This window comes from Ovis aries, chromosome 17 (assembly GCF_016772045.2).
Source record: "Ovis aries strain OAR_USU_Benz2616 breed Rambouillet chromosome 17, ARS-UI_Ramb_v3.0, whole genome shotgun sequence".
Classification (NCBI taxonomy): Eukaryota; Metazoa; Chordata; class Mammalia; order Artiodactyla; family Bovidae; genus Ovis; species Ovis aries.
In genome coordinates, this window is record NC_056070.1 from 54,544,555 (window position 1) to 54,571,465 (window position 26,911).

Consider the following 26,911-nt stretch of genomic DNA (forward strand, 5'->3'; position numbering starts at 1 on the left):
GAGTAGGAAGGAGGTTTAATGTTTTCTTCCTGCCCTTTTGCCAGTTGAAAAGACACTTATGCACAACCCACTGAATTTTTTTTCAAAGGGTGTGGGGAGATGTTTTTTAGCCCCTGGCCTCCTCCCAGTTACTGGTGATAGGGTCACAGAATGCACCCACTGCCCTCTGGATGACTGTCCGGGATGGGCCAGGCAGTAACTGTGAATCAGGGAATGAATGGTGGGCGTGTCCCCCCAGTGGCTCCAGCACAGGGACCACGTCAGCATGTTGACAGGAGGACAAACAGCCCGTCCTCCTCTGGGAATGGGAAGGAATCATTCTCCTGGTTTGAGAATCAGTGACAGACTCCAGCTCAGTGTCTTGGACAGCGCAGGATGCAAGCCTGCAAGCCATCAAGTGACCTGAGGTCTCCTGCTTGTAGGGAACTCATATCTACAACTGGGAAAGGAAGACATGTGCTCTGCTCTTTGACTGAAAGCACCCCATCAAACTACTCTCAGAGAAGCCCTGGTTGATTCTCTGTGGGTGCTGCCCCCTCCGCCCAGCCTCAGTGCAGGTAACAAGAGTGAACCATGTTAAAGGGCTGTGGACACACTACCCTGGGGGCATAGTTATTCTTGTCGGGCTGGATGATCCTCAGGTCCAGAACAAGCTCGGCAAGCACCAGGAGGGCGTCCAGGACGACCAGGCAGATGATGATAACCTGTGGGCCAACGGAAGAAGCAAGAAACCGTGAGACCTAAACAGGGACCTTCCTTCCATCTCTAAGGGCTGTTAACACCTGGAGGTCAAGGATGGGAGGCCAGTTGCCCACAGCAGCTCCAGCGCCTCACAGGAGGCCTGCTGGGGGCTGGCTCCTCTCACAGGAGCCCCTCCTTCCAGCCCGGGGCCGTGCCTGTCCTCCTAAAGCCTCCGTGCAGCTCACTGACTGACCCTTGGTCACCACTGGTCTTTCTCTTAACTTGGAAGTTCACTGCTTCTCAGTATCTCTTGAACCAAACTGCTAACGCCTAGATGGCAAAAAATGAGTAGTAATTTTTTTAAAACTTTTTTGTTTCTAGATCTGGGAATTGTTCTTGCCAGGGCTCAATAAATAAAACATCCAGCCTCAGAGACCCAAGCTGTGGGAGGATCTCTAGGGACGCCTCCTCCAGGCAGCTGGGTTAGGGTGACGTCCACTGTGCCCGTCAAACAGCTTCAGAGTGGAGACCTGAGGTGCCCACCCCAACCCCATGTGCTCACTGTGGGGGAGGGGGCAGGGAGTTCTGGGTGTCCTGGGAAACAGAGGAGCTGCTGAGGGAAAGACAATCTCGTGGGATTTGTGACCTGCTGGAGCGGGGAGCTGAGGGAAGGGGACCAGGGTGAAGTTAGTGAAGTTAGTGGGTGGTCTCACCAATGGCGGTGCGGGTGGTCATGGTGACGGAGGCAGTGATGATGGTGAATCGGATAGTGAAGGTGGAGGTGGAGGTGGAGGTGATGGCCTCTGGGAAGACCACAGGGATGAGGTGGGAGTGGTGGAAGTGGCAGCTACAGGAGGAACCCCAGGGTGGGGGGCTCCTCTTCTTTCCCTTGACACTTGTGTGACCTCTTTCTTCCCCTGAACATACTGGACTGTCACTTACTTCCCCGGGGGCCTTGCCTCTTACACTGTCAGGCAGATAGATCTTGACCTCTGAGAATTAGTCTGCCGTTATCTTGGCAGTTTCTGCAGTTTCAGGTCGCAATTGAACCAGTTCAGGCCTATAAAGAATGGACTATTAAACTTTTTTTTTTTTACCATTTCGACCTGTAACAATTATGTCACTAATTAAAGTATTTGATGACATGGTTTACTGCTGAAAATTGTATGGCAAAGTGCTCTGTAATGAGATATTCACACAAATCCGAATTCAGTAGCTTAATGAAGACTCAAGCCTCAGACAGCATCTTTCCTTCTTTCCTCCCTCCCTCCCTCCCTCTTTGGTTTCATGTTGGAGGTAAAGGGAGCTAAGAGCTTATCTAGTCTAGAAGCAAGGCACAGAGATATTAAAAACAGACTGGATACTCAGCTGTAAAAAGGAATGAAGCACTGACGGACGCTACAGTGTGGATGAACCTAGAAAGCATGATGCTAAGTGAGAGAAGCCAAACACAAAAGATCACATACATGGTAGGGTTCCATTTACATGAAATGCCCCGGTATAGGCAAAAGGTAGATTAGGGTTTGTCGGGGACTGGGGGTTACTGGGTACTGGGTCTCTCTGGGGGTGATGGAAGTGTTCTGGAACTGGATAGTGGTGATGGCTGCACAACATCGTGAATGTACTAAATAAATGCTACTGAATTATCCACTTTGCAATGATTAATTTGATCATAAAATTATTTACTTAATTTTAATTTCACCTCAGTTTTAAAAAGTGTTCGAGAGACAGACCCAAGGTCACAAAACTACAGTGCCTGGGTCCCAACCCCGGCCTCTATGAACTGACCCCTAAGGCTCTGAATCCACCAGTTCACAAGGCAGGACAAGTTCTGAGGGGACCCACATCACAAGTGAAAAGGCTGAGAACTCAGGGAAGTGGGTTAATTCCAAATCCTCACTGGAAGACAGCCATCCCTAGCAGCAGCACCCAGAGGTGCAGGGTGTAGCGGGCTATGGGGCAGCCAGTCCTGAGCCGGCTCCCCTGTTAGCCTGGACCTTGGGTACAGCTCTCAGCTCTGCTGTGCCTTGGCGTTAACTCTAACGAGCTTCAGTGTCCTGCCGGGGGAGATGGGACTTTGCTGCATTTTCCACCCCGACTGACAATGGCAGCATCGAGCGAGATAAAAGTGTGAGGTGCGCTCAGCAGACGGCCTGGCCACGGTCAGCAGGTGATAAAAGTGAGGCTCCTCCTGGCCTTCCTGGCCATGCTCCCCTGCCTGTCTGTGCCTACCACAGAGGCCTGACTCACCCCAAGTTCTCTCCTTTGGTTGGTTGTGCCATCCTGTGAGAAGTGACAACAGTCAACTATATATCATGTCACCTTGGTCACCTCAAACCATGGGAACAGGTGGAAACTGCACCCAAGAGAGGGGATCCCAGACTCTTCTTGCATGCGGATTCTATCTGCAGAGATCGATTCCAGACTCTTCTTGCATGCGGATTCTATCTGCAGAGATCAAGCCCTTGAATCCTTGCTCCCTACCCCGAGGTAGCCTCCCTGCTTCCAGTCTGGGCTCCTCTCCAAACTGCTCCTGTCGCTGCCTCCCCACCGCACACTCGGACTCTGATGGCTGCCCACTGCCGCTGGGTGGACTTCCAAAGCCTCCGTTCCCACTACTGGATACGCACAAGCCTCATGGACCCTTCTCAATTCCTGCAATGCTCAAGACTCTTTCCTCCCTCAGGCCCTTTGCAAACACGGCCCCTCTGCCTGGGAAGCACCTCCCTTCCCATCCACAAACCTCACTCCTGCCCAGCCTCGTGATGTCAGGTGAAGTATCACCTGCTCTGCCTCACGTCCTCGATTGGGTCTCCCCGACCCCGAGGATCTCTCAGAGCCACCCCCGTTTCCCTGACGAGGGCTTCCCTCCACTTGTATCCAGCATCTGTCTGATTTCTGGAATGCCCATCTCTCCACGGAGCATCCATCCTCTGCAAGTGAGGGCAGGGATGTGTCCACCACGCTCACTGCCATGACCCTGGTGTATAGCAGAAACTAAAAAGTGACTGTTGAGTGAATGAATAAACACCTCTCCTATGCTTTTCCCCAGAGCCACGTGGCCTGGGGGTCCAGTCAGGAGAGGGGGTACCTCCCCAGGGCTCCTCTTGCAGCTGGGAGGAAGCTGGCTCCTTCCTTCTGCTCCTGAAATTGAGGGTTTGGGATTTCAACCCCAACAACATAATACCACATTTCCTCTTCTGTCAGAGCTACAGAGGAAAGTGCTGAGCTGCCAGGAGTGCTTGGTTGCCTGCTTTGTAAGTCACACAAGAGTGGAAAAAAAAAAAGACCAAAATAATTCCTTCTCTTTTACTCTGGAACAAAGTCAGTGATGGGAGAGGCAAGGGCTGCTTCTCTCTACTTTCAGAAGGGACACCAGCTCCAGGGAGGAGCTGGGTTATCATGGCTGAAGGGGGGTAACCTGCAGCAGGGGCCCTCAAAGAGTTCCATTCTGGGAACTGACAGACTGGGCTGACAAGGAGCCTCCCGCTTTCTGCTGGGTCTCAGAACATGCTTCCAGACACCTGCTCACCCACGCTGGGGTGGCGGGATGGGGTTCAGACAGGGCTGGCCAGACTCCACTCACGTTGGGACTGACCCTGAACCCTGCAGGAAGTCCTATTCCTTCTGCTACTCTTTGAAGCCTGTGTCTCCCTCTCAGGGTCTCCCCATAACCACACCTAGAGATTGGTGGCGGGTTGGTTACGCCAGGCAGATATTTTCAGCATCACTTCAGAAAAGTAGAGACTGCACCCACCCCCCAATTTATCCTTTCATTTCCTTTGTGTGTGTAGGGGGTAAATTTTGCATAACTTAACATTTAACATTGCAAAACTTAACATGTTCACTCCTTTACGGTTGGCATAAAGTTCGCAGGCCTTAAGTACATTCACAAGGTTGTTCAACCATCACTGTATCTAGTTCTAGAACATTTTCGTTACCTCAGCCGGAAACTACATCCACTGAGCGGTCACTCCCCCCTCCATGCCCTCTACTCTGCTGTCTCTGCGGATGTATGCATTCAAGACACTGCACGTGAATGGAATTGCGAGACATGTGGCCTTCTGTGTCCGGCTTCTTCCACTTAGGATCATGTTGTCAAGGGGCATCCAAACTACAGCACACGTCAATGCTCCATTCCTCTCTGCAGCTGAGTAGGGATGGAGCACATTTTGTTTAATGGATTCATCAGGTGATGAATTTTTAATTGACTTTTGGATTAGGACTTACTCTGCCCCTGACAACAGGGGACCTGCCCTGCACAGGATCCGTGCTGGGTAGGCATCTGCGGAGTGAAGGAACTGGTGACAGAGATGGGCCCCTACCTGACCTCGTGACTTGGGGCTGATGGCTCTGCCCCACCCAAGGCATTTTGGGCCTCTGCCCACCTACCTGAAACCTGTGGGCGCTGAAGAGCTTCCTCAAAGTGGTCCTGAAGTCTAGGCGGGGCCTGGGCACAGGGGCCGGGGCCGGGGTGGGGTCAGTGGCTCTGCCCTCCTCGGCCGAGGCCGAGGCGGCAGTGGGCGGCGGCTGCTCTTCTTCCTCCTCCTCCTCCTCATTCTCCCACTTCTTGTAGTTGATGTTCCAGGCGTGGTAGTCGTCCCCGACGACGGTGAAGTGTTTCAAGAATTTGCTCATCCTCTCGGCGGGAGCCACCCTGGCCCTGCGGGTGACTGCCTGAAGAAAGGGGGGACAGACAGCGAGCGCTCAGGCAGCCTGTCCGTCAGTCTCCAGGGGAGCAGAGCCCCCGCTAGGCCGGGCCCCGGGGTGAAGACGGTCCGGCGCTCAGAGCACCCTGCGAGCGCAGACCGTGAGGTCACAGTGGTTTTTCGTGCATTTATTTTTGGAATCCAGGGTCTCAGCACCGGTGAGGCAACAGGAAACCCCAGACTCCGTCAGGCCTGCCACTGTGGTCTGGTTGGCAGTAACCAACAGGAGAGGTACTGCCGCCCAGTCGCAAAACACCCACCGCAGGCCCGCATGTAAATACCGGAAGACCCAATAGCAGCCCCTGGTGCAGAGACATCACAACCTAAAAACCCAGAGGTGAGAGTTGGCAGGACAGGGAGAGGGCAAAGGCAGAAGTAAAAGTGCCCAGAGTTTCATACAAAAGCGAAGCCACCCTCGCCATTGATCAGTCCTAGAAAGGTCTGGTCAGCAAGTGGATTTTTCCTAAGTTCAGCCAGGGCTGTTTTGAATAATTATAGACGGTTGTTTAAAAGACCGATGACTTCAAAGTGAAAAAGCAAATAAGATTCCCACTCCTTTACCGAACTTACCCTCCCAGACATCAAACGTTTTCTAAAGTTCAATAATGAAAACTTTCAGGTATGGCTATGAGAAGAGGCAATATGATCAGAATAACAGGAAAAGAGAGCCCCAAACAGACCCAGCTCACTGTGAGAACCTGGATGTGATGGCAATGCCAGTCCAGATCAGTGAGAAAACACTGGCAAGGTTAGGACATTTGTCTTTTCCAACAAGGGGGAAAAAAATCCTACCTCATGCCACACAGAGAATAAATTTCATTTGTATTAATCTATATAAATGCATTTAAAAGTCTAAAAACAAAATACAGATAAGTATCTTTATGACCTCAGTACTGTGAAGGATTGGTTAAATAAGACAAAAAACATAAAATAAATCAACAGACCTGACTCAGGAAAGCTAAAAATGTTTGTTTCTCACCTGTACAAAGTAAGACACATCACAGACTGGGAGTAAATATTTGCAATGCATTTAATAGACAAAGATTTTAGTATCCAGAATATAGAAAGAAATCTTACCCAAAAAAGACAACTCCATGGAAAACTAGTTAATGGATATTACCAGTCAGGTCACGTGAGAGGAAACCCAGATAGCCAAGACACTCAATCAACTTCACTAATATTTAGGAAAAGGTGAATTGAAGTAACAATCACATACCTTTTCATTCCTTAGATTGGCAAGAATTTTAGAATCTCCAATAGCAAACAGTGAATATGTGAAGCAATGGGGGTCTCTCGAACCCTGAAGGTAGGAACAGACACTGGCACCACTATTTTTCCAAGCAATCTGGTACTGTTTTGTCAAGTTGAAATTATACTAGTTAATGATCTAGTAATCCCACCCCTAGATAGGTTTCAAAGAGAAACTCGCCCACATGTACTCAGATCAGTGACATGTTCAAGAACGTTCACTGCAAATGTTCACCTAAATGGTAGGAGACAGAGAAGTGGGTTTTCTCTATTCACGTGATGGAATTTTATACAGCAGTTACAATGAATGAACCATGTCTCTGTGTATCACTGATGACATCCATGTGTACCCCCTCAGCAGTACTGAAAACAGAAAGATCACTCCCTTTCTTCAAAAACATCCTTCACTGGCTTCTCAAATCCCACTTTCTGAGTTTCCTGCTACCTCAATGGCTACCAAATACTACCATGTATTGTTTTTGGAATGTGTCAAAATGTGAGCATAAATATACAAAAGAATGAGATTTCTGCTTCTGACCAATGACACAGTAACTGGTATAAACAACTATACCAGTTAGAGCAACTGCCATAAAAGTAACTATACCAGTTAGAGTACCTGCCATAAGACTAGATAAAATATAACTCTAAAACTGGGTAAAATGTATGAAATTTACTGTGATCTTTGAAAGAAGAGAAACAAATAAGATGAGCCCCACAGTCACTCTAGCCTTCTGCCTGGAGGTACTTTTTGGACTGTGGAGACAAAGATTATAGTTCAGGGTTATTGAACTTTACTTCCTCAGGAATTTGCATGACAAGGTACCAGAGAAAAGGAAGCAGTGCAGAGAGAAAACACTCTAAATATTGGACTTAGGCTGAGTCCTAAACGTCACATGTGCAGAGCAAGACTCCATGAAACAGGGCAAAATATAACTTTCAGGAAAAAACAAAACATAAAAAAACTCATGGAACTGTGAGCTGAATAACTACCAGAGAGTTACATAGGTCTGGGTTGGGAGATCTGTGAGTTCCAAACAGCAAGAGTAGAGAGATCCTCTTGAATACTCTTGAATATTCAGTAGAAATTCCAGAAAAGCCATGCCTTATATATAGACCTAATCTAGCCCTCCAGTCAGGGCTACCTTAGACCTGTCCCAACTAAGCTTAAAAATAAGGCTTTTTAAAAGACCATGCTTATCTCTAAGTAAATTAACTGCCTCTTGAAACAAAACTCAGTACTCTGTTGAAGAAGAGAGCAAAATACTCTCAACAACATTCATAATGTCCAACATATAATAAAAAATTACCAGACAGATAAATAAGCAGGAAAACGTGGTCATAAACCAATAAAACATCAGCTTATCAGCTCAAAAGGGATGGAGATAATGAAATTGGCCAACAAAGATTTGAAAATAGTTAATTATAAATATGTTCAAGGATTTCAAGGAAAACATGAACTTAATGAGGGAACAAATGGAGAATCTCAAAAGAAAAAAGGAAACTATAAAAAATCCAAATGGATACTCTAGAATTGAAAAACACATATATGAAATGAAAAAATCACTGGATGGGCTTAATAGCTGATTAGATGCTGCAGAAGAGAAGATCAGGGAACTTAAAGATAAAAAACTGAAACTATGCAGTGGAAGCAAGAAGAGAAAAGAGGCTAGGGCTAAAAAAAAAAAGAACAGAGCTTCAGGGACATTAAGTTCCTGATATACATGTCCCTGGAGTACCAAAAGGAGAAGAGAGGGAAAATATTTGGAGAAATAACACCTGGAAAAAATCTCCAAACTTAATGGAAAAATACAAACATACAGGTCCAAGATTCTGAGTCCCCAGAGTACCACGTGACACCTGACCTAGAGCAGAAGCTCATCAAGTGCCTGTTGGTGGAGGGCCCTGGTGCCTCCAACTGCTAGGCTCTCAAGGTTGGCCAAGGACCAGGCCCACAGCCAACCTGAATCTTTCTGGGTGGTGAGTGGCCATGATCCCCTCCACCAAAACACTTCATCTGACAGACAGAAACCTCTTGCACTAATTCTCATCATGGTGGGACCCTCAGGGTGTGCTACAAAAACCACATTCATATTTTATACAGAAAACTTTTTTTGAAACTTTGCATCTAATAACGAAGCAACTTTCAGTAATTTGGAATGAAAATATGGCACCCAGCAGAGCAGAAAACAACTCTAGTTTTAAGTTAAAAATCCGTCATGCCAGAAGCAGCAAAGTTCCAGAAAAGACAAAGATCATGAAAACATTGTGAGCCTCGGCAACTTCACCACCCACCCTGGACTCTCAGCTCTCGGCACCCGCCTACCCCCCACCTTGCCCAGGCAGGTGGAAGGACTGACTCAGCGAGTTGCGGGGACCACAAGCCTTAGTGCCTGGCCAGGAGCAGACCCTCTGTAAGCACCCGCTGGTATTATTATTCCTCAGTAACAGACACTCTCACCTCCACTCCCCCAACTTCTTCATCACCTGTGGATATCTCGGTTCACTGGTTACTGGGCCCAAACGGTCTGCCTCTGCAGCCCCATGTGTTTAGTCACATGGACTGAAAGATTCCTTTTCTGGCTGAAGCTAGATTTAGTTGCTTCTATCATGTGCAATCCGGAGAATCTAGACCAGTGGAGTCCCTGGCCCTGAACTGTCCCCACTGCTCCTGCATTACCCCTTGCCATCCCAGTATATTCTGGCCCTGCTCTCTCTGGGGTCACTTTTCAGTATCAAAGCCCACAACTGTGGTTCCCACCTGGACTGGGCTGTATCCTCTCACAGTGTGGACTTTCTGTTTGACAATCTTGCCTCCTCTTGATTTTTCTCCCATCTCTGGCTGCTTTTCCTGTACCGTGTCCCTGCCCCCAAGCCACCTCAAGTCCTCGAGTCCCCGACCCTGAGCTCACCCTGGCACAGGGCCCCTCTTCGGTGGTCTCTGCACATCTGTGTTCTCAAGGCTGCTCAGGTGCCAATCAGTCTCCAGTCTGCCGTCTGATATCCTGCCAAGTCGTTAGTCTGCTGTGATCCAAACTGAACTAATTTTTTTTCTTTCCCCCTAAATCCACTTCTCCTTCCACACTGGCCTAGGTCATGGAGTCACATCCGCCCCACCGCTCAAGTCCACGGCTAAAGATCACTCTCTCTATCAGGCCTGTTGATCTAACCTCCTGAACACCATTTCTGCTGCACCTTGTCTTCTTCTCTCTCCTACCACCTCACCTCTTTATGGGACACTTGCACCAACCTCCTGATTTGGCCTCTCACCTCTGACCCTTTCTCCACCCAGTGGTGGCCAGGTCACCTTTCTCCAATGCTGGGCTGGCTGCGTCCCTGCCCTTGCCTATCTCCCTCCCCTGCTTCCCATTACTTTTAGTCCCTCCACCCTCACCCCCTGCCAGCTGCTGCCTTCAGGACCAGGTCAAAGCTCTCTTGGTCCCTTCCCCAGCCTCCACCACACTCCAGTTACACTAAATGCACTGTGGTTCTGGAATAAACCACTCTCTCTTGCTTTCAGAACTTCACACGACCTGCACGCCCCCCCACCCCCACCCTGCCTGGAATACCCACCCTCTGCCTCACCCTAGTTCTTTTTCACGTTTTATAGAATCAATTTTACCTCCCTTGGGAGGACTTCCTTAACTGCCACATGTTGGGTGAGGGTCCTTCCTCTACTTCCCCATCAAGCCACTAACGAACACTGTGACATCGCAAGGTTGTCTCCGGCGCTAGTCTGTGAACCCCGGGAGGGCAGATGTTGTTCCTCCCTCAGTCACAGGGAGGGGCTCAATATTTAATAAACGATTTAACAACAAAACCGCAGGAGCTGCCCATCAAAGGTAATTGCCTACTTCTCGTTTAGACATGACAGGTATTATACCAGAAAAATTACTACCTGGGAGAGAGGGGGAAAAACAAACAAACAAAAAACCAGATCTACAATTGATGTGGAAGAAAGTGTTCTTGTGAATGTCTATTTTTCAGATTCTGAAGCTGTCATCTGTAGGAGGGGGAAAGTCCCTATTTCATGGTCATCCAGCAATCACTGAAATAGGTACTTTTTAAGAAACTCATCTGACTGCTGATTCCCAGGGCCAAATGTCTGCTAAGTCCCCATTTCCCCATTCCCTCTCAGAGCCTACTTTTGGGGACTTCATTTGCTTATTAATAAACACGTGTGTGCATGCATGCTAAGTCACTTCAGCTGTGGTCTGACTCTTTGTGACCCTATGGACTGCAGTCTGCCAGGTTCTTCTGTCCATGGGATTCTCCAGGCAAGAATACTGCAGTGGGTTGCCATGCCCACCTCCAGGGGATGCTTCTGATCCAGGAATCCAACCCACGTCTCTTATGTCTCCTGCACTGGCAAATGAGTTTTTTTTTTTTTTTTTTTACCAATAATGTCACCTGGGAAGCCTCATTAATCAACACTCCCACCCCCAAACAAGGCACAATAGCAGCAACATCTATTATTGCTGATTGTTTATAATTTGTTATAACAGCACACTGGTAAGTTCCTTAAATGCACTATTTCATTTTAATTCCTAACAACTCTCTGAGGTCAAAGTCATCATTTTGGGTCTGGGTGAAAAAGGTGATATGTCCAAAGTCGCACACTCAGAAAACGGCAGAACCAGGACTTGCCCTTGGGCTGGGCTGTATCACCTGGAGGCCCCCATGTTACAAGACATGGCTGCGAAAAGGCCAGGCAGGCTGTGACCAGACATCTGCTGGCTAGGAGGGTGCAGTGGGTTGAAACGCAGCTGTCCCAAATCCATGTCTACCTGAAACCTCAGAATGTCACCTTGCTTAGAATACAAGCCTTTGCAGATGTCAAGATCTTGCTGGGAATTCCCTGGAGGTCCCAGTGGTTAGGACCCCCGGCTCTCATGGCCAAGTGCCTGGGCTTCAATCGTTGGTCAAGGAACTAAGATCCCACAAAGTGCACGGTGCTGTAAAAAAAAAAAATCTTGACATAAAACCATGCTGGATTTAGGATGGACCTTAATCCAGTGACTGGTGTCCTTATAAGAAAAAGAGGGGGGACTTCCCTGGTGGTCCAGTGGCTAAGACTCTGCACTCCCAATGTAGCGGGCCCACGTCTGATCCCTGGTTGGGGAACTGGACCCCATATGCTACAACTACAGAGTGACATGCTGCAACTAAGACTTGGCACAGCCAAATAAATAAATAAATATTTAAAAGAAAAGAAAAGGAGGGAACACTTGGAGGAGAAGGCCATGGGAGGATGGAGGCAGAGACTGGAGCGACGCATCTGGAGACCAACGAGTGCCAGAAACCACCAGAAGCTACGCTTCCCGGGTGGCGCTAGTGGCAAAGAGCCTGCCTGCCGATGCAGGAGACTAGGAGACTGGGTTCAATCCCCGGGTCAGGAAGGCCCCTGGAGGAGGGCATGGCAACCCACTCCAGTACTCTTGCCTGGAGAATCCCATGGACAGTCCACAATCCCATGGACTGTGGGCTACAGTCCATAGGGTTGCAGAGTCGGACACGACTGAAGCAACTTAGCACGCTCGCACCAGGAGCTAGGAAAAATGGAGCCGACCCTCCCTCTGAGCCTCCAGAGGAACTGAGCTGGCCAAGCCCCTGATTTTAGAAACTCTGACCTTGAGGACTGAGAGAATAAATTTGTTTTTTTAAGCCATCTGGTTTGTGGTCATTTGTTATGGCAACCCCAGGAAGCTAAGACAGAGCGGGTGTACTTGAGTCAGCTCAAGGGTGCCACAGATCAAGTGCTCTCTCTCCCCCTTTATATTCATGGGCCACACACCGGTCCCACACTCCTGGGATGAAGCAGGCTCCTTTGGAGGTCAACAAAACCACTTGGAAGAAGCTTATTTCTCTTTGCTTGCAGCGTATCGGCCACCTCCATCTCCTCTTGCTCTCACTGGATGCTGACAGTCGTGAGAAATTGGCTGGGCAGGGAGAGGCAGCCTCTCCATTCTACAGAAGGGGAAACTGAGGCTCAGGGAGGAGAGATCTACTACCCAGAGTCGCCTGCTATAGCAGGGTGACACGGGTGGAGGAAGGAAGGCATGTCTCTGCACCACCTGGTGGGCATGGAAATGGGTACGTCCTTCTTAGGAGGGCAATGAGGCAGTTTCTTTCATCTTTTCAAAGGATATTTGAGTCTCCCCAATGTGCCAGGTGTGGGAGCAAAGGAAGGATCAGCATTAAACTAGTTTCTACAAAACTTTAAATGTCCATATTGTTTGACCTGACACAAGGGACTCACACACAAGCACAAAGACAGTCACACATGTACTCACTGCAGTCCTGTTACAACCTTAAGGTCCACGGTTAAATATGCTGTGACAGACCCACACTATGGAATACAACACAGCTGTTAAGAATGCCCTACGTCAGTGTGGCTGCAGGGACTGACACAGAAATGTAACTACAGTCAAGTGAAAATCGGCATAGTACTAACTCTAACCAGACCACAGTGTATAATTCCATGTTTGTTAAAAACAAAATCAACAACCCAAACCAAATCGTTACTTCTGTGAAGCAAAAGGGATTAGGACTGGGTTGGAAGGTGAAGAGAAACTTTTTTTTTTTTCCCTGTTAGATTTAACAATAAGAAATAGCCATTTTTGGAGTCAGATCTAACCTGCAGAGAATGAAGTATTTGGGTGAGGGGAAAAGGGAGGAAGAATTTTTTAAAAATATACACACACACACAAATCCAATATATACGTAACTGGAATCCCTAAATAAGAGAACCAAAACGATGGAACAGAATGGTTCAAGATATAATTCAAGAAAACTACTGAAACAAGACTTCTTTAAAAATTACCATTTTTGCAGATCAAAACTGGTAGAAACGGACAGTTATGTGGTTCAACCTAATATCTAACTGTTTGTTGTTTTAATTTCTTATACTGAGAACTTATTTGTGTACAGTTTTTGAAAACAAACATAAGTAGTAAAGCTGACATATGAACTCAATTCTACTAGCTTTGTTCTTTCTGAGACGCTCTGTCAATGAGAGGAAAACATGCCAGAAGGGCTGATTTTTAAAGCAACAAGAACAATGATATTGAAAGAAGTGGAATCAAGGTTCTGAGATGCAAGGGTTCCTTCCCTCAGTAGGGGAAAATAAGGACTTGCCGCATGGCAATCACCGCCACCCAGTGGACAGCCAATGGCCTTGCATCTCTTACCTTCTGGGTCCAAGGGTCTTAACAGCCACCCAGGCAGGGTCAGAGACGCTGTCCCGATCCCTGCCTTCCTTCCCTCTCCCACAAAGCTCACCTAATCACAAAGCCCTGTGCATTTTAGCATCTAAATAATCCTTGAATCCATCACCTACTTCTCTCATCTTCTGCCTCAGCCTCGCTGCTGGGGCACCTCCCTGCCTCAGCCTGCACATTTTACTTGGAAGATGTATCAGCCCCTCACTGTTCTCCCTATCGCTTTCACACTCTTGTCAACAGCCTGAGAGCACTCCTTGAAACAATCCTGTCTCCCTGTGCAGAAAAGGCCTGGGGCTGTGGCCTTAGGAAAGTCTGCCTGGCCCCTGGCTGGAATCTGGGAACTTGTATCTCGGGAGGGTTCTCATCTGGTGAGAACAGCTCACTGTGCCTGGACTGTTTTTGTAAACGACATTGCGGTTTATGTTGAATACCTGCTTTCCTCAGGGTAGTCTGGAACTTCTGGAGTTTGGAAGGCACCCATGTGACCACCTCTCAAATAAAAACCTCGAGTGCTGAGTCTCTTAACAAGCTCTCCCAGCAGATAACATTTCACGTGTCGTCACAGCTTCCTGCTGGAGGAATTAAGCAAGGCCTATGTGACTCCCATGGGAGAGGAATCTGAAAGCTTGTGTCTGATCTCCTCTGGACTTCACCTCATGTACCTTTTTCCTTTTCCTTTGTAAAAATCTTAGCCATGAGTGGAACTGTGTGCTGAGTCCTATGAGGCCTCCCACTGAATCACTGAACCTGGAGCGATCTTGGGGCCCAACGGTACTCCCTCATTTGAAACTCTCCTTGGGATTCCCACTGATCTTAAAGATACAGGGAACTCCCTGATATCCCAATGGTCAGGACTCTCTGCTTTCACTGCTAAGGGCCCAGGGTTCGATCCCTGGTCAGGGAACTAAGATCCCACAAGTTGTGTGGCATGGTAAGGAGCGAAAAAAAAAAAAAAAAAAAGACCAAAGTGCCTTCCAGAGACCTACAGCCATTGCCCAGGCTGTGACCTCTGGCTGCTTATCTGATCTCACCTGTTACCGGTCTCTGGTCTGGCCACATGGTCTCCATTAGCCCTCCATACTCAACAGGTTCCTTCAACCACAGGCCCTTTGCACGTGTGATTTTCTGTCAGGAATGCCATCTTATCATTTTTCTTTGTGTCCTGCAGGAGGTCTCTCTTAAGCACCCAAGCTCCAGGAGGCTGACCATGTACCTTCCCTGTTGCACTCATGCATGGCCCACACCTCCCACAATAGAGACGGATGCACCCATTTGTATAATGGAGTCTGCTTCCTCTCCCAGCTCCTCCTTAGGGGCCTGGGTGGCTGGGCTCCTGCTTATGCTACATTCTCCACAGCCCTCATGCCTGGAAGACTGCAAGTTCCCACCAAACATACCTGGAGGGTGGAACGAATCCCTCGAGCAAATCTCTCCTCCTGGGGGACTCCTGCACCCCAGCAGCTCACGTTCTCTTACCACCATCTCCCAACCCCCTAGTCCCCAGGGATTTGTGTTCTGAGGAATGCCTATTTTTAAAATCAGGGAAGTCTTTAAATAAGCGTAGCAGCTTTTCCTTCTCTAGGGTGGGGAGGAAGTTTGAGGTTCATGAAAATAACCACCATGACGGCTGACTAGATTGTGGGGGGTGGGTGCTGCTTGCAGACTGAGAAGCCTGACCAGCAGCCCAGGTGCCTCCAGAGATGCATTCTCCAACTTTCTTCCCCATCTCCTGTGGGTCAGAATCACTCCTGCCTTGATGGAAGAGTCTGTTGACCTAGCAAGACAATCATGAGGCTGGGGAGGCAACGTGGGAGTTAATATTTAAGGTAGTGCAAACTGCAGAGACTGCAACTATCGCCAAAGCACCTGCCATTTTCTGAGCTCTGTGCAGAAGCCTGTGGCAACATACAGCAACAACTCTATGAGGTGGAGACGGAATCCTCTTCATTTACAGGTGTGGAGACTGAGAACAGAGAGGCCAAGCAACCTACCCCAGCTCACACAGCCAGTGAGATGCAGAGCTCAGATTCCAAGCCAGGCTGCCTGGCCCAGAATCCCCTCCCTCCTCCATGACCCCTCTGAACGTGCTCTGGACTCAGCTGGTGAAGAAGGCCAACACTGAGTCGGGAGTTCAGCCCGGTGTTACTCAATAAGAAACACATTTTATACCCTGCCACTTAGGACACGCTAACATATATACATTCTATAATCAACATTAAAGTTAATATGTGAGAGACTTAAAGTTCTCCACTTTGTTCTATTTCTTAAGAGGCTGACTGAAGCCCATTAACGGATTTCAGGAATCACCAGTGGGTTGAGTCTGAAACACATGGGTACAGTAGGACATATTTTGTCTGTTTCCCTGGAGGAGGGAGAGGATAGCTGTTGGAAAGCTGGCAGTCCTGCCCCAAGTCTGTGATTTGCCCATGTTAACTGGGAAGCACAAGTCAGGCTGCTATTTGTGTTTTGAAAGCATAGAAAGAAATGAAAGCATAGAAGTAAAAATATATAGTTACCCAGCTAGAAATTAGGACCTATCATCAGTATGACTGAATCATCTGGGCCACCCCATCCCCCAGCATCTTAGTGATGCTTCAGCTGAGGAAAAGACAAGATAAACAAGAGTTCAGGGTGCCCCTCTTTCTTGCCTCACTGTGGCTCAGTCCTTGGAAGGAGGCCAGTGCAGCTGCAGTTTAACCAATGGCTCTCAGATCTGCTGCACACTGGAACCCCTTGGATGATTTAAAAACAAACAAACCCCAGTGCCTGGCTCCCAGGCCCCAAGACTGTGATTCAGTCGGCCTGAGAGTGGCCTGGGTGGCTGGGATCTCCATTGTGCAGTCAAGGTCAAGAACCAGCATCATGAATGAACCTGGTACCTCCAAACACCTTATGAGAAAGGTGCCAAAGGGCCACAAGGATTTCTAAGCATACCCGGCAACCAAGTTGCCCAGTGTGGCTGGTGACAGGTGACTGAGCTGAGGACTGGGTCAGCTGATGGCCCAAAACCCACTTGATCCTCATGACGGCGTCAGCAGCTCCTGTGTATTAGGACTGCACACTGCTACGTGCTCTCCAGGCACTATCTTGTTTGATCCTCACTGTTCCCATTTTACAAAAAAGGAAAAGGGAGGCTCAGAGAGGTGGGCAGGGGCAGGGAGGGCCTCTCAGGAGGGCAGGTGTCCAGAGCCTGCTGAGGGCCCCTCTGATTAGAGCCGGCTACAGCAGATCAGGAGTGAACCATGGCTAAAAACCCCACCCATTTCTCCTACAACAGAGCTATTTTGCTCCCTAAAGCTAAAGGGGGCTGGATGATTAAGTAGCTCCTAAATGCAATCCTATTAAAACAATTTTTTAAAAAACATAATTAACTTCATTGGGGTAAATTATTAAAAGGAATGTGTTTTAGAACCAGTAAGAGGCTTATTTGCTACAAGTGGCCCTGGTCCAATCTTCCCTGCTGCTGCTGCTAAGTCGCTTCAGTCGTGTCCGACTCTGTGCGACCCCAGAGATGGCAGCCCACCAGGGTCCCCTGTCCCCAGGATTCTCCAGGCAAGAACACTGGAGTGGGTTGCCATTTCCTTCTCCAATGCATGAAAGTGAAAAGTGAACGTGAAGTCGCTCAGTCGTGTCCGACTCAGTGACCCGAAGGACTGCAGCCCACCAGGCCCCTCGGTCCATGGGATTTTCCAGGCAAGAGTACTGGAGTGGGTTGCCATTGCCAATCCTCCCTAGCTGCCCAACAATGCGGCTGGGACCACCTCTTGCTTTGGCCTCTGTGCGATGAAAGAGAGGCTCCCACCCCCAGGGCTCCCCTGAGGTGTGTCCCTAGTTGTGCATTCCAACACGCTGCCTGCCCTGATGTTTCATGTCTTCACCCCCACTCCTGTGCCCTGTCCCTGCAGCCAGACCTCCTGACCCATCCAGACCCCTAAGTTTTACCTGCTGTCATTCACCCTAATGAGCAGACTGTCACTCCACATCTATTTCTTTTAGTATTACTACTGTGAAAACATGAGGAAAGACAAATTCATAATTCCAACACACCAAATTTATCATCTACTTATCTATCCATCTCACTCTTATCTTTTACAATTATAATCCAAGGCTGCACACAACTTTGTATCTTTGTCCCCTTACTACTTATACGCATCAGACTTATGCCTTTTTAATGGCCAAGGCTTTTTAACCACAGAAGACAGTGCTCTCATTATTGTATTTTCTGATTTTTCATTTTCAGCATCTTTATCACCAATTCAAAGGCCACGTTTTTACACATGTTAACATTTCTGAAATCTGTCCTCCAACTGCCCAATGTCAGTGCTGTGTCACATTAGATCACAGTAAACAGGCGGGCCCTTTTTTTCTTCATAGCACATGAAATAACGGTGCATTTACAGTCAAGGGCATCTTATGGACTAAGAAACACATACGTTTCTAAATTGTGCTGTAAATGATACTTTTGCCTTTCTGTGGGTTGCTTCCTTTCCCGTAAGTGAGATGACCAGGTTTGATTATGACCATTTTCGTGACTCCTGATACACCCAGTCAAGTTTTTTCCAGCAGTTGTGTGGGTTGATCCAGCCCCTCGTGAGATGTAGCAGTGAGCCAGTTTCACCACAGCATAACCATCATTGAGAATTTCCGCTTGCTTTTTTTGTTTTGCTTAGTAGGGAGCGATAAACGAAGGAAACCGTTCCATTTGCCTTTCTGTGAGTAGTAATCATAGCGGGAACTCAAGGAGCACCTGTTACTGGGTGGCAGGCACTAAGCCTACAGTATCTTATCAGGAATTGCCACAATAATACGGAGGGTGATTGTCATCCTCTACTGGAAATGCCACCGAATTTCATTAATGCAAAGACGGACATTTTCCCCTTATTTCAACATTTGTGAAATCAGAATTGGTAGCATGTTGTAAGGGCCATTGGTCACTTCCCCCTCCCACACTGTAAACAGCTTTAAATCAGAAAGACTCTTACAATTAAAGGGGCCACCGATTTGACAAAATGCAAGATCATCACCATTGTCCCATGGTCCTCTGCCCCATTACTCTGCTGCTACCCTGAGCCTCTGGTGCTGCCCTGACAACTCCACCCGGCCAGGCCCCTAGAAACTCCAAGAGAACAGCTGAAATGGAAGCCAGCCTCTCCTTTCCACCTTGCCCTACCCTTCACAACCAACATCTCTTCAAATCCAACAAGCCTGCGCCCCAGATACCAAGGACAGAATTTATTAGCCCTCCTCTGGACAGCCACACAATACAGGAGGCAGAGCATTCGCTTGGCCATCAGGCTAGGTTGGAAGCCCATTTCTGCTACTTCCTGTGTGATCTTGAGCAAGTAGCTTTCCTTCTCTGTTCCCAAGTGTCTCTACCTGTAAAATAAGTGGGCAGGAGGAGTCCTGATGAGCTCAGTATCAGCCTAGCAATGGTCTCCTCAACTTCTCTGGACGAGCCTTCAGGAGCAAGGGTGGTAACTTGGTTCCATTTTCCAGATAAGGAAACTGGAGGCTCAGGGAAGTAAAGGGCGTGACCAAAGGATAGAGGGCTATTAAAATGCAGAGCTGGGCTTTGAACAGTCTGTTTCTGATTTTGAGGCTATCTTGAGGTTCCTCCTGTAGCTTTCACCTCTGACTTTAAACACTTTGGTATGGTGCAAGCACCCTGAACACGTGTTTTCCCTCCATCCTGTTAGAAACATCAAACAATTATCTTCTCAAGGCTGGGAGCTCCATTAATTCTGCTAGTCCACCTGAATTAATTTACCTTTTCATTCCACGTGGCCATTTTCCTGTCTTCTCAGGATCTGGAAAATAAGAAAACATTTGTCCAGATCTGTCATCCTGCCAGCATTTGCCTTACTATGCGCTTTCCAACACTTTCTTACAAATTATTTTTAACTTGCTTAATAGTGTTTGAAAACAGTAAACAGTAAAGTTCAAGCCATATGTAGAAGGATGACCATATATATCCAAAGAACTGAAAACAGGCACTCAAATACATGCACAAAAATATTCACAGCCAAAAGATGGAAACAATCCATGCCCATTATCATATGTATGGATAAGTAAAAGATGTTATATCTATATAACGGAATGTTATCCAGCCATAAAAAGAAATGAAGTACTTTTGCAATACATACAAATTATAGAATCATTATGTTGTACACCTGAAATTAACGTTGTATGTCAATTATATCTTAATAAAAAAGAAAGAAGATATGAAGTACTGACACATGCTACAACGCGAATGAACCTCTAAAGCATTATGTTAAGAAGGCAGACACAAAATGTCACACATTACATGGTTCCACTGATGTGTAATATCCAGAACATGCAAATCTATACAGACAGAAGGCAGACTGGTGGTGGCCCGGAACTGGGGGAGAGGGGAACAGGAGAGTGACTGCCTAATGGGGACATGGTTTCCCTTTGAGGTGACGAGAATATTCTGGAACTTGATGGAGGTGGTAGGTGTACTACATCAGGAATGTATTAAATGACACTGCTCACTTTAAAACTTAATTTTTAAAAAATTTAATTTGATGTGCATTTCACTCCAATTAGGAACCAGGCAGACATGTTAGTGTTGAGACTGCTCAGGAAAGCAGCAAGGAATCTAACTAAATCTTCACCACTGAGGGTCTGGTCAAGTCAGTCACGGTACATCTGTGGTACATCCGGTACTGTCAAATGTCCATAGGTGGATGAGGAAAGATGTGAGGAATGTAACAAGTCTCCCATCACTTTATAGCGTACTATGATCCCATCCATGTGAAAAGATGATATACGCATTAAAAAAAAAATCTGTTAAGGATAGAGCCGAATTCTTCACAGTGGTTACTGCTGGAGATTTGAGGGTATGGTGGGTATTTTCTCTCTCTTGGCTTCTTTCTGAAAGGTCTGAAATTTTACAATGACTATGTGTGACTTCTTAAAGCTTATTTTTAATGTAGGTGACATATACAGTAAAAAATTAGACACAAAAAGATATACTATGATAAGTCTTTCTATTCCTGGTCTTCCCAGAAACATCCTCTCCTATCAGTTTCCCATGTAGCCCCTGGAGGTATTCTATGTCTTCCCAAGCACAGTCTTATTTATTCTTTTTTTCCCTTTAAATGTGAGCTCTCACACTGCTCTGAATCTTCCTTATTTCCCTTTAGGGTGTGGGAGGCTGAAAGATGCCCTGCCCAAAGATGCACGGTCCGAATTCCCAGAACCTGTGAATGTGCCCATTTACATGGCAAAAGGAACTCTGCAAGTGTGATGAGATGAAGGACGTCAAGATGGGGCATTATCCAGGTGGACCCAGTGTGATCAGAAGGGTCTTCACAAGTAGAGTGAGAGAACCAGAAGAAGAGGAGACGTGATGACAGAAGCAGGGACTGGAGTCAGATTTGATGTTATGCTGTGTTGAAGATTGAGGGAACGTGGTTATGAGTAAAAAAGAAAATAAGATATAATTGATAGCTTGTGGGAAGCCGCTGTGTAGTACGGGGAGCTCAGTTCGGGGCTCTGTGATGACCTAGAAGAGTGAAATTGGTGGGTAGGTGTATACAGATAGCTGACTGATGTTGCTGTACAGCAGACACGAACACTGCAAACTAACAGTGCAAAGCTTTCCAATCAAAAATTTTTAAAATAAGTAAGCGCAGCCTCTAGAAGCTGGTAAAGGCATCAGATTTTCGACCCTTTGTTACAGTGGCCACAGGAGACTAACACAGTGAACCAGAGACTTTCGCAGGATATTCTAGAGCAAATGCAGCCTTTAGCTGACTGCGCGGGATTCCCCTGAGGGAGCGTGTGTAGTTCCCACTAGCAACCAACATTTAGATTGTTTCCCAATCTTTTGCTGCCCCAGTGTTTCAATGAATGACCTTATACGTTGTGTCACTCAGTCGTGTCTGACTCTTTGCAACCCCATGGACTATAGCCCACCAGGCTCCTCTGTCCATGGGTTTCTCCAGGCAAGAATACTGGAGTGGGTTGCCACTTTCTTCTCCGAGGGATCTTCCCAACCCAGGGATCAAACCCTGGTCTTCAGCATTGGAAGGCGGATTCTTTACCATCTGAGCCACCAGGGAAGCGCCTATATGTCATATACTACTTTTATAACTTAAAAAATATTAAAATTTTGAAAAAAATCACAAAGACTTAAAAAAATTAAATAAAAAAAGAGTTCTTTCTCTCCCCAGGGTAGCATGCTCAGGGCACAAGGGACTCTCAGTTTCTTGCTGGTTGACTGGCAGAGCAGCCTCTGCAACCAGCACAGCTCACCTGGGTGTGTTCCTGTTCCAGCCCCTGGGGGCCCTCACCCTGCTCTCAAGAGATGGGGCTCAAGTGGAACCACCACCACAAGTGAAGGTGAAGGGAAAAATTCAGGTACCCTGGAGATTTCCTTCCTCCACAGGACAGGAAACAGAACTAGCGCATGCATAGAAAAACACCCAGATTCACTCATTCAAGCAATGGAAAATTTAAACGTGCCATGACCTCCCCATTATACTAGACAAAATAAAAACGAGAAAAAAAAAAGCCCCATGCTCAAGGGACTGTAGGGAAACTTGCACAAGATGCTGGGGATAATTTTTCTAAACAGCCACCTGGTAATAAGTGATGTATGCCTTTAGGATGGCCCTTAACTGGAACACACCAGTTTGGTGACTGTGACTCAAAAATCATTTGAACCTGAAATTATCACAACATTGTTAACTGGCTATACTCCAATATAAAATAAAGTTAAAATGAAATTTGAAAGCAAGAAAATAAAAGTGCAATTTGGATCACACTGTTTTAAGCAAAGTCGGATAATGGCTAGAACCTGGAAATAGCGGCTAGGTCCCATAGTAGGGAAAAGCTGAAGAAGGCAGTGGGAGGAATGACAATTCTGAGGTTTGTGTAGAAATGTAGAAAGAAGGTTGTTAAGCAATGAGAAGCAGAACTGTAATGGTTGCGCACACTGCCTGCAATTGTACAAAGTTATCAGAACTTTTACTCAGTGCAAGGGGCTTTCCGGGTGGCTCAGCGGTAAAGAATCCGCCTGCCAATGCAGGAGACACAGGTTTGATCCCTGGGTCAGGAAGATCCCCTGTAGAAAGGAATGGCAACCCACTCCAAGTATTCTTGCCTGGAGAAATCCACGGACAGAGGACTCTGGCGGGCTACAGTGGGGTCACAAAGAGTCAAACATGACTTAGCAACTAAACAACAACGACAACTCAGTGCAAAGCATGGCCCCGGCTTCTGGGGAATCCAAAGTGAAGAGACAAGAAAAAGTCTGGGCCCTGGTAGACTGACATTTTAGCCAAGAAACACATGAAGCAAGATAACATCACTTGGAAGGAAGAACAGTAATGCAACAAAGGGCAGGCAAAGAGTGGCTCCTGCAGGTTGGGGTGGGCAGGGAAGTCTTCCAAGTAGGTGACTTTCATGGTGGTCTCTGAATTGCAAGGAAATACGTCACAAGAAGATGGAAGGGATGAGTATTACCGGGAGAAGGAAGGGCCTGTGCACAGACCCTGAGAGAGCTTTTTGTATGTCTAAGGAAGGAAGAGGACACCAGTATGGCTGCAGTGAGCAGAGGAATGAGCATGGGAGGAGAAGAGTTAGGAATCATTCAAGGCCCGGCTGTGCAGAGATTTCAGAAGACAGTACTGAGGGTCTGTGGGTCAAGGTGGGGATGCAGAGGAGTGACCAGATTCACAATATGCTGAGGCGTAGGACCTGCAGCTAGCCAAGATGGGGGGGATTAAGAAAAGAGCAGGTTTTGGAGTAAGAATACCCTAGGCCTTCCTCCTTGCTAAACTGGGGCTGAGGAGCTACAGGGCAGTTCTGGAATTGTGCAAGCCTCAGCCTGAAGATTTTCAAAATCCTGTTCCTGCTGGCCTTTCCTTCTAAGTCAGAGAAGAAGGTGTCGAGGCCCTCCAGCCTTGGTCTTACTCAAGAAGCTTTCAGCTGCTGGTGGGGTTGCTGAAAATACTGCAGATCTCAGACAGCTCTGAGCGACTTGAGGTTGAAGGACAGAGAAGTGTTCTCAGATGGGCAGATACGGGTACAGACGGGGCCTAGCCTGAATCAGGCACTGGGCTAGGCCTTCACACCAACCATCTCACATAGTCTCCTCAACAAGGCTCCAGGGCAGGTACCAAGCTTAATCCCGAGGTCAAGGATAAGCAAAGGAAAAAGACAAGGAAACTGAGGCATGGAAAATCAAAGTCCCATCACTAAAGCTGCAAAGAGCCCTGTGCCCAGCGTGGGTGCTGGTACAGGCCTGGGAGTTTCTAGACCAGGGGGCTGCACCATGCCTCCTCTCTGTTCTGGAGTTTAACCTGGCCCCAAAGCACTGTTCTTATTCCTTGGTGCCCCCTACCCAGGTGAAGGATTTGCTGTCAACAAAGTTCTTTTTGCAGTGATGAGCAGGTAGGCTCACCCTGGCCTCTTCCCCTATTCCCAGCACTGGTCTCTCCCTGCCATCTCCCAAGGGTGTAGGACCCAGGCAAGGCAGGTCTGATGAGTAAGAGAACGTAGGTGTTCACACCGACCTGGGTGAGTTCCGGCTCTGCCTCTGCGGGCGGTGTAACCCCCTGGCGAGTGGCTTGGCCTCCTTGAGTCTTGGTATCTTCACCTGTAAGAGGGAGACAAGGATGGTACCTAGCTCACCTGTTGCTGCTGCTTCATGGCATGTGAGGAAGTGAAGGCACCTGGCCCAGGGAATCACTCCATACAAAAGGGTAGCTTTCGTCCACACCCTCGTTTTCAAAGTGAGGTGCACGCGTTGTTTCCTGTCCTTCCCCTCTACAGGGGGGCCCTGCGTTAGCACTGCCCGCCCGCGTTGCCCTGAGCTGGGAAACGCCAGAACCGCGGGCAACCGGGGACCCTTGGGATCCCGCGGGGGGTCCCCGGCAGGCTCGGCTCGGGCTGGGAGGGCTCGAAAAAGGGCCACGCGCCCCGGGCCAGCCCCGAGCACTTACTCTGCGCCCAGCCTGCCCGTAGCCACCGCAGCAACTGCGAGCTCGGCGTCTGCAGGGCCGCCCCGCCCGCTTCTTCCTCCCGCCCCCTCCTGCTGCCCGCCCTCTAACTCAGTCCGCGACCGGCGGGGAGCTCCGGCCCGGCTCTCGGCCCCCTTGCCCTCGTTCTTGCCTGTCAGTTTCCCCGCTGGTCTCTGGCCTCCCCCTACCTGGCCCCCTCCCGCTCCTCAGGCCCGAGCCTGGCCTGGGCCGCCTGCAATCCCGCAGACGGACAAAGGTCCCGTCCGTGGGAGCCAATCGCGAATCTCGAGAATCCTGGCCCCGGAGACCCTAAGGGGAGGGGCAGGAGTAGGGAGCCACTTCCTTCCTCTGACAGGGATGTATTGCCCGCGGGTCCGCACCCTCCCCACCACACACTCGGTGAAGCCCGGCTGGCTCCGGTTCGCTCCCTCCAACCCCTCTCCCCAATTCCTGATTACTTAAGCGTGAGCTGAGTGTCCCCTGCACAGTATCTGTAGGCAGGGGGTGGAAGGTGGACAGAATGCCCTAAGCGGGTGGCCAATTTATAAGCTGTCAGAAAGCCCCTGGACTAGCGGAGTGGATGAGGCTGGAGGTGAAGAGGGGGTGCTGGTATTGACAAGAGGGAGGACCCTTCTGGCCTGGAGGCTGAGCGCACCCTTGCCCCTGGCTCAGCTGCACCATTCCTCCCCTGCGGGCCCTCCCTCTCCCAGGCTTCCCCAGGACTCCGTCCAGACCTTTCTGGGATGGTTCGCACTGGTCTCAGTTACTCTGTTAGCCTCTATCTTCCCCCAAAGTATCACTAGTCCCAAACATCCAAGACCTGAAGGCATCTGTTCTACACTTCTCCTGCTCCTGGTTTAGTTGGTAGTGGTGGTGGTGGTGGTGGGGCAGTCACAACTCCCTGGAATTGTACGGTTACTAGGTTTCTGTGGCCACTGTAACAAGTTACCACAAACCTAGTGGCTTAACATAACACAAAAAAAACACTTACAACAGCAAAGCACTGGAGGTCAGAGGTCCAGGCCGGTCAAGGTGTTGGCAGGGCTGTGTTGTTATTTCTTTTGAAAACTTGAGCTGGGTTTGGGGCGGGATCCATTCCTTGCCCTTTCCAGCTTCTTTGCATTCTTCGACTGCTGGCTAATCACCCTGAGCTCTGCTTTCATCATCACATCTCTTCTGTACATCCGACCCTTTCCCTCCCTCTTAAAAGGACCTTTGTGATTATACTGGGCCCACCTGAACAATCAATATTCTCAAGATCTTTGACTTAATCACGTCTACAAAGTCCTTTTGCCATGTAAGGTAGCATCTGTACAGGTTCTGAGGATTCAGTGTGCTGCCTAGCACAGAGATACTCTTTCCAGTAGCCTCTGTTGATTCTGCTCTTCCCAATCCTGTCTCCTGCGGGGAGCAGGCTTTCTTAAAACAGCTCAGTCTGATCTGACTTCTCAGTTACATTTTGTTACTACAGGAGAGCCATCCTGGTTCCTGGGGCGTAGTCTGGCCCATTCTAAACTTCCACTTTATATTTTATTAGAAACTCCCTTCCCACCCCCAGGGCCAGCTAGACCGAGTGGAGAGGGTGTGGGGACTGTACTTCCCAGCCCTCGCCTGTCTTCACTCCCTGAGGGCTGGGGAAGGGAAGAGGGCGAGGGAACAGGTTAAGGTGCCTCCCACCTCAAAGCTGCAATCCTCTTTTTGTTGGCTTCAACAACTAGTCCTGACTACCGTTTTGAGGCAGAACAGACAGGCCCCACCAAGGCCAGGATCAAATGCTGCCCCTGGCTGGACCCTCTGGCTGACCCCTGCTGGAGGCTCCACTCATTACTGTTATCACGTGTTGCTTTGTTGACCCACGCTGGAAAAGCCTGCAGCTGCTAACCTGACCTATGTCCTGGAGGCTGGGGCCACCAGCAGGGACCTATTCCCATACTTTTTTTAGGAATCAGGATCCTGAGGGAGCTGGTCAGCAAATATGGAGGATTTAGTAAAGTTCTCAATACTGCTATCTTCACTGGAATCCCTCGACTACTTGGTCTTCTCACTGGACAGGAGAAGATCT

The 26,911-nt window shown here is 48.4% G+C and overlaps 1 protein-coding gene across 10 annotated transcripts in view; it reads right to left on the reverse strand.

The window, feature by feature from the left end:
• The window catches only part of HVCN1 (hydrogen voltage gated channel 1), a 33,311-nt gene extending 8,175 nt beyond the window's left edge, over window positions 1-25,136 (reverse strand). For 2 of the 10 annotated variants that reach the window (XM_042234604.2, XM_060400755.1), the window contains exons 1-6: window positions 24,832-24,867; window positions 24,403-24,485; window positions 19,626-19,665; window positions 6,607-6,690; window positions 5,074-5,358; window positions 600-704 (exon numbers count right to left, since the gene is read on the reverse strand). In XM_042234604.2, the coding sequence (XP_042090538.1) occupies window positions 600-704; window positions 5,074-5,358; window positions 6,607-6,690; window positions 19,626-19,646 (495 nt within the window). In that variant the 5' untranslated portion in view covers window positions 19,647-19,665; window positions 24,403-24,485; window positions 24,832-24,867. Of the gene's footprint in view, window positions 1-599; window positions 705-5,073; window positions 5,359-6,606; window positions 6,691-14,289; window positions 14,431-19,625; window positions 19,666-23,800; window positions 24,018-24,402; window positions 24,486-24,520; window positions 24,868-25,037 lie in introns of those variants that run through there. The other 8 variants (XM_060400756.1, XM_060400763.1, XM_060400757.1 and 5 more) reach the window with 8 other exon arrangements.
• Window positions 25,137-26,911: the final 1,775 nt, after the last annotated feature.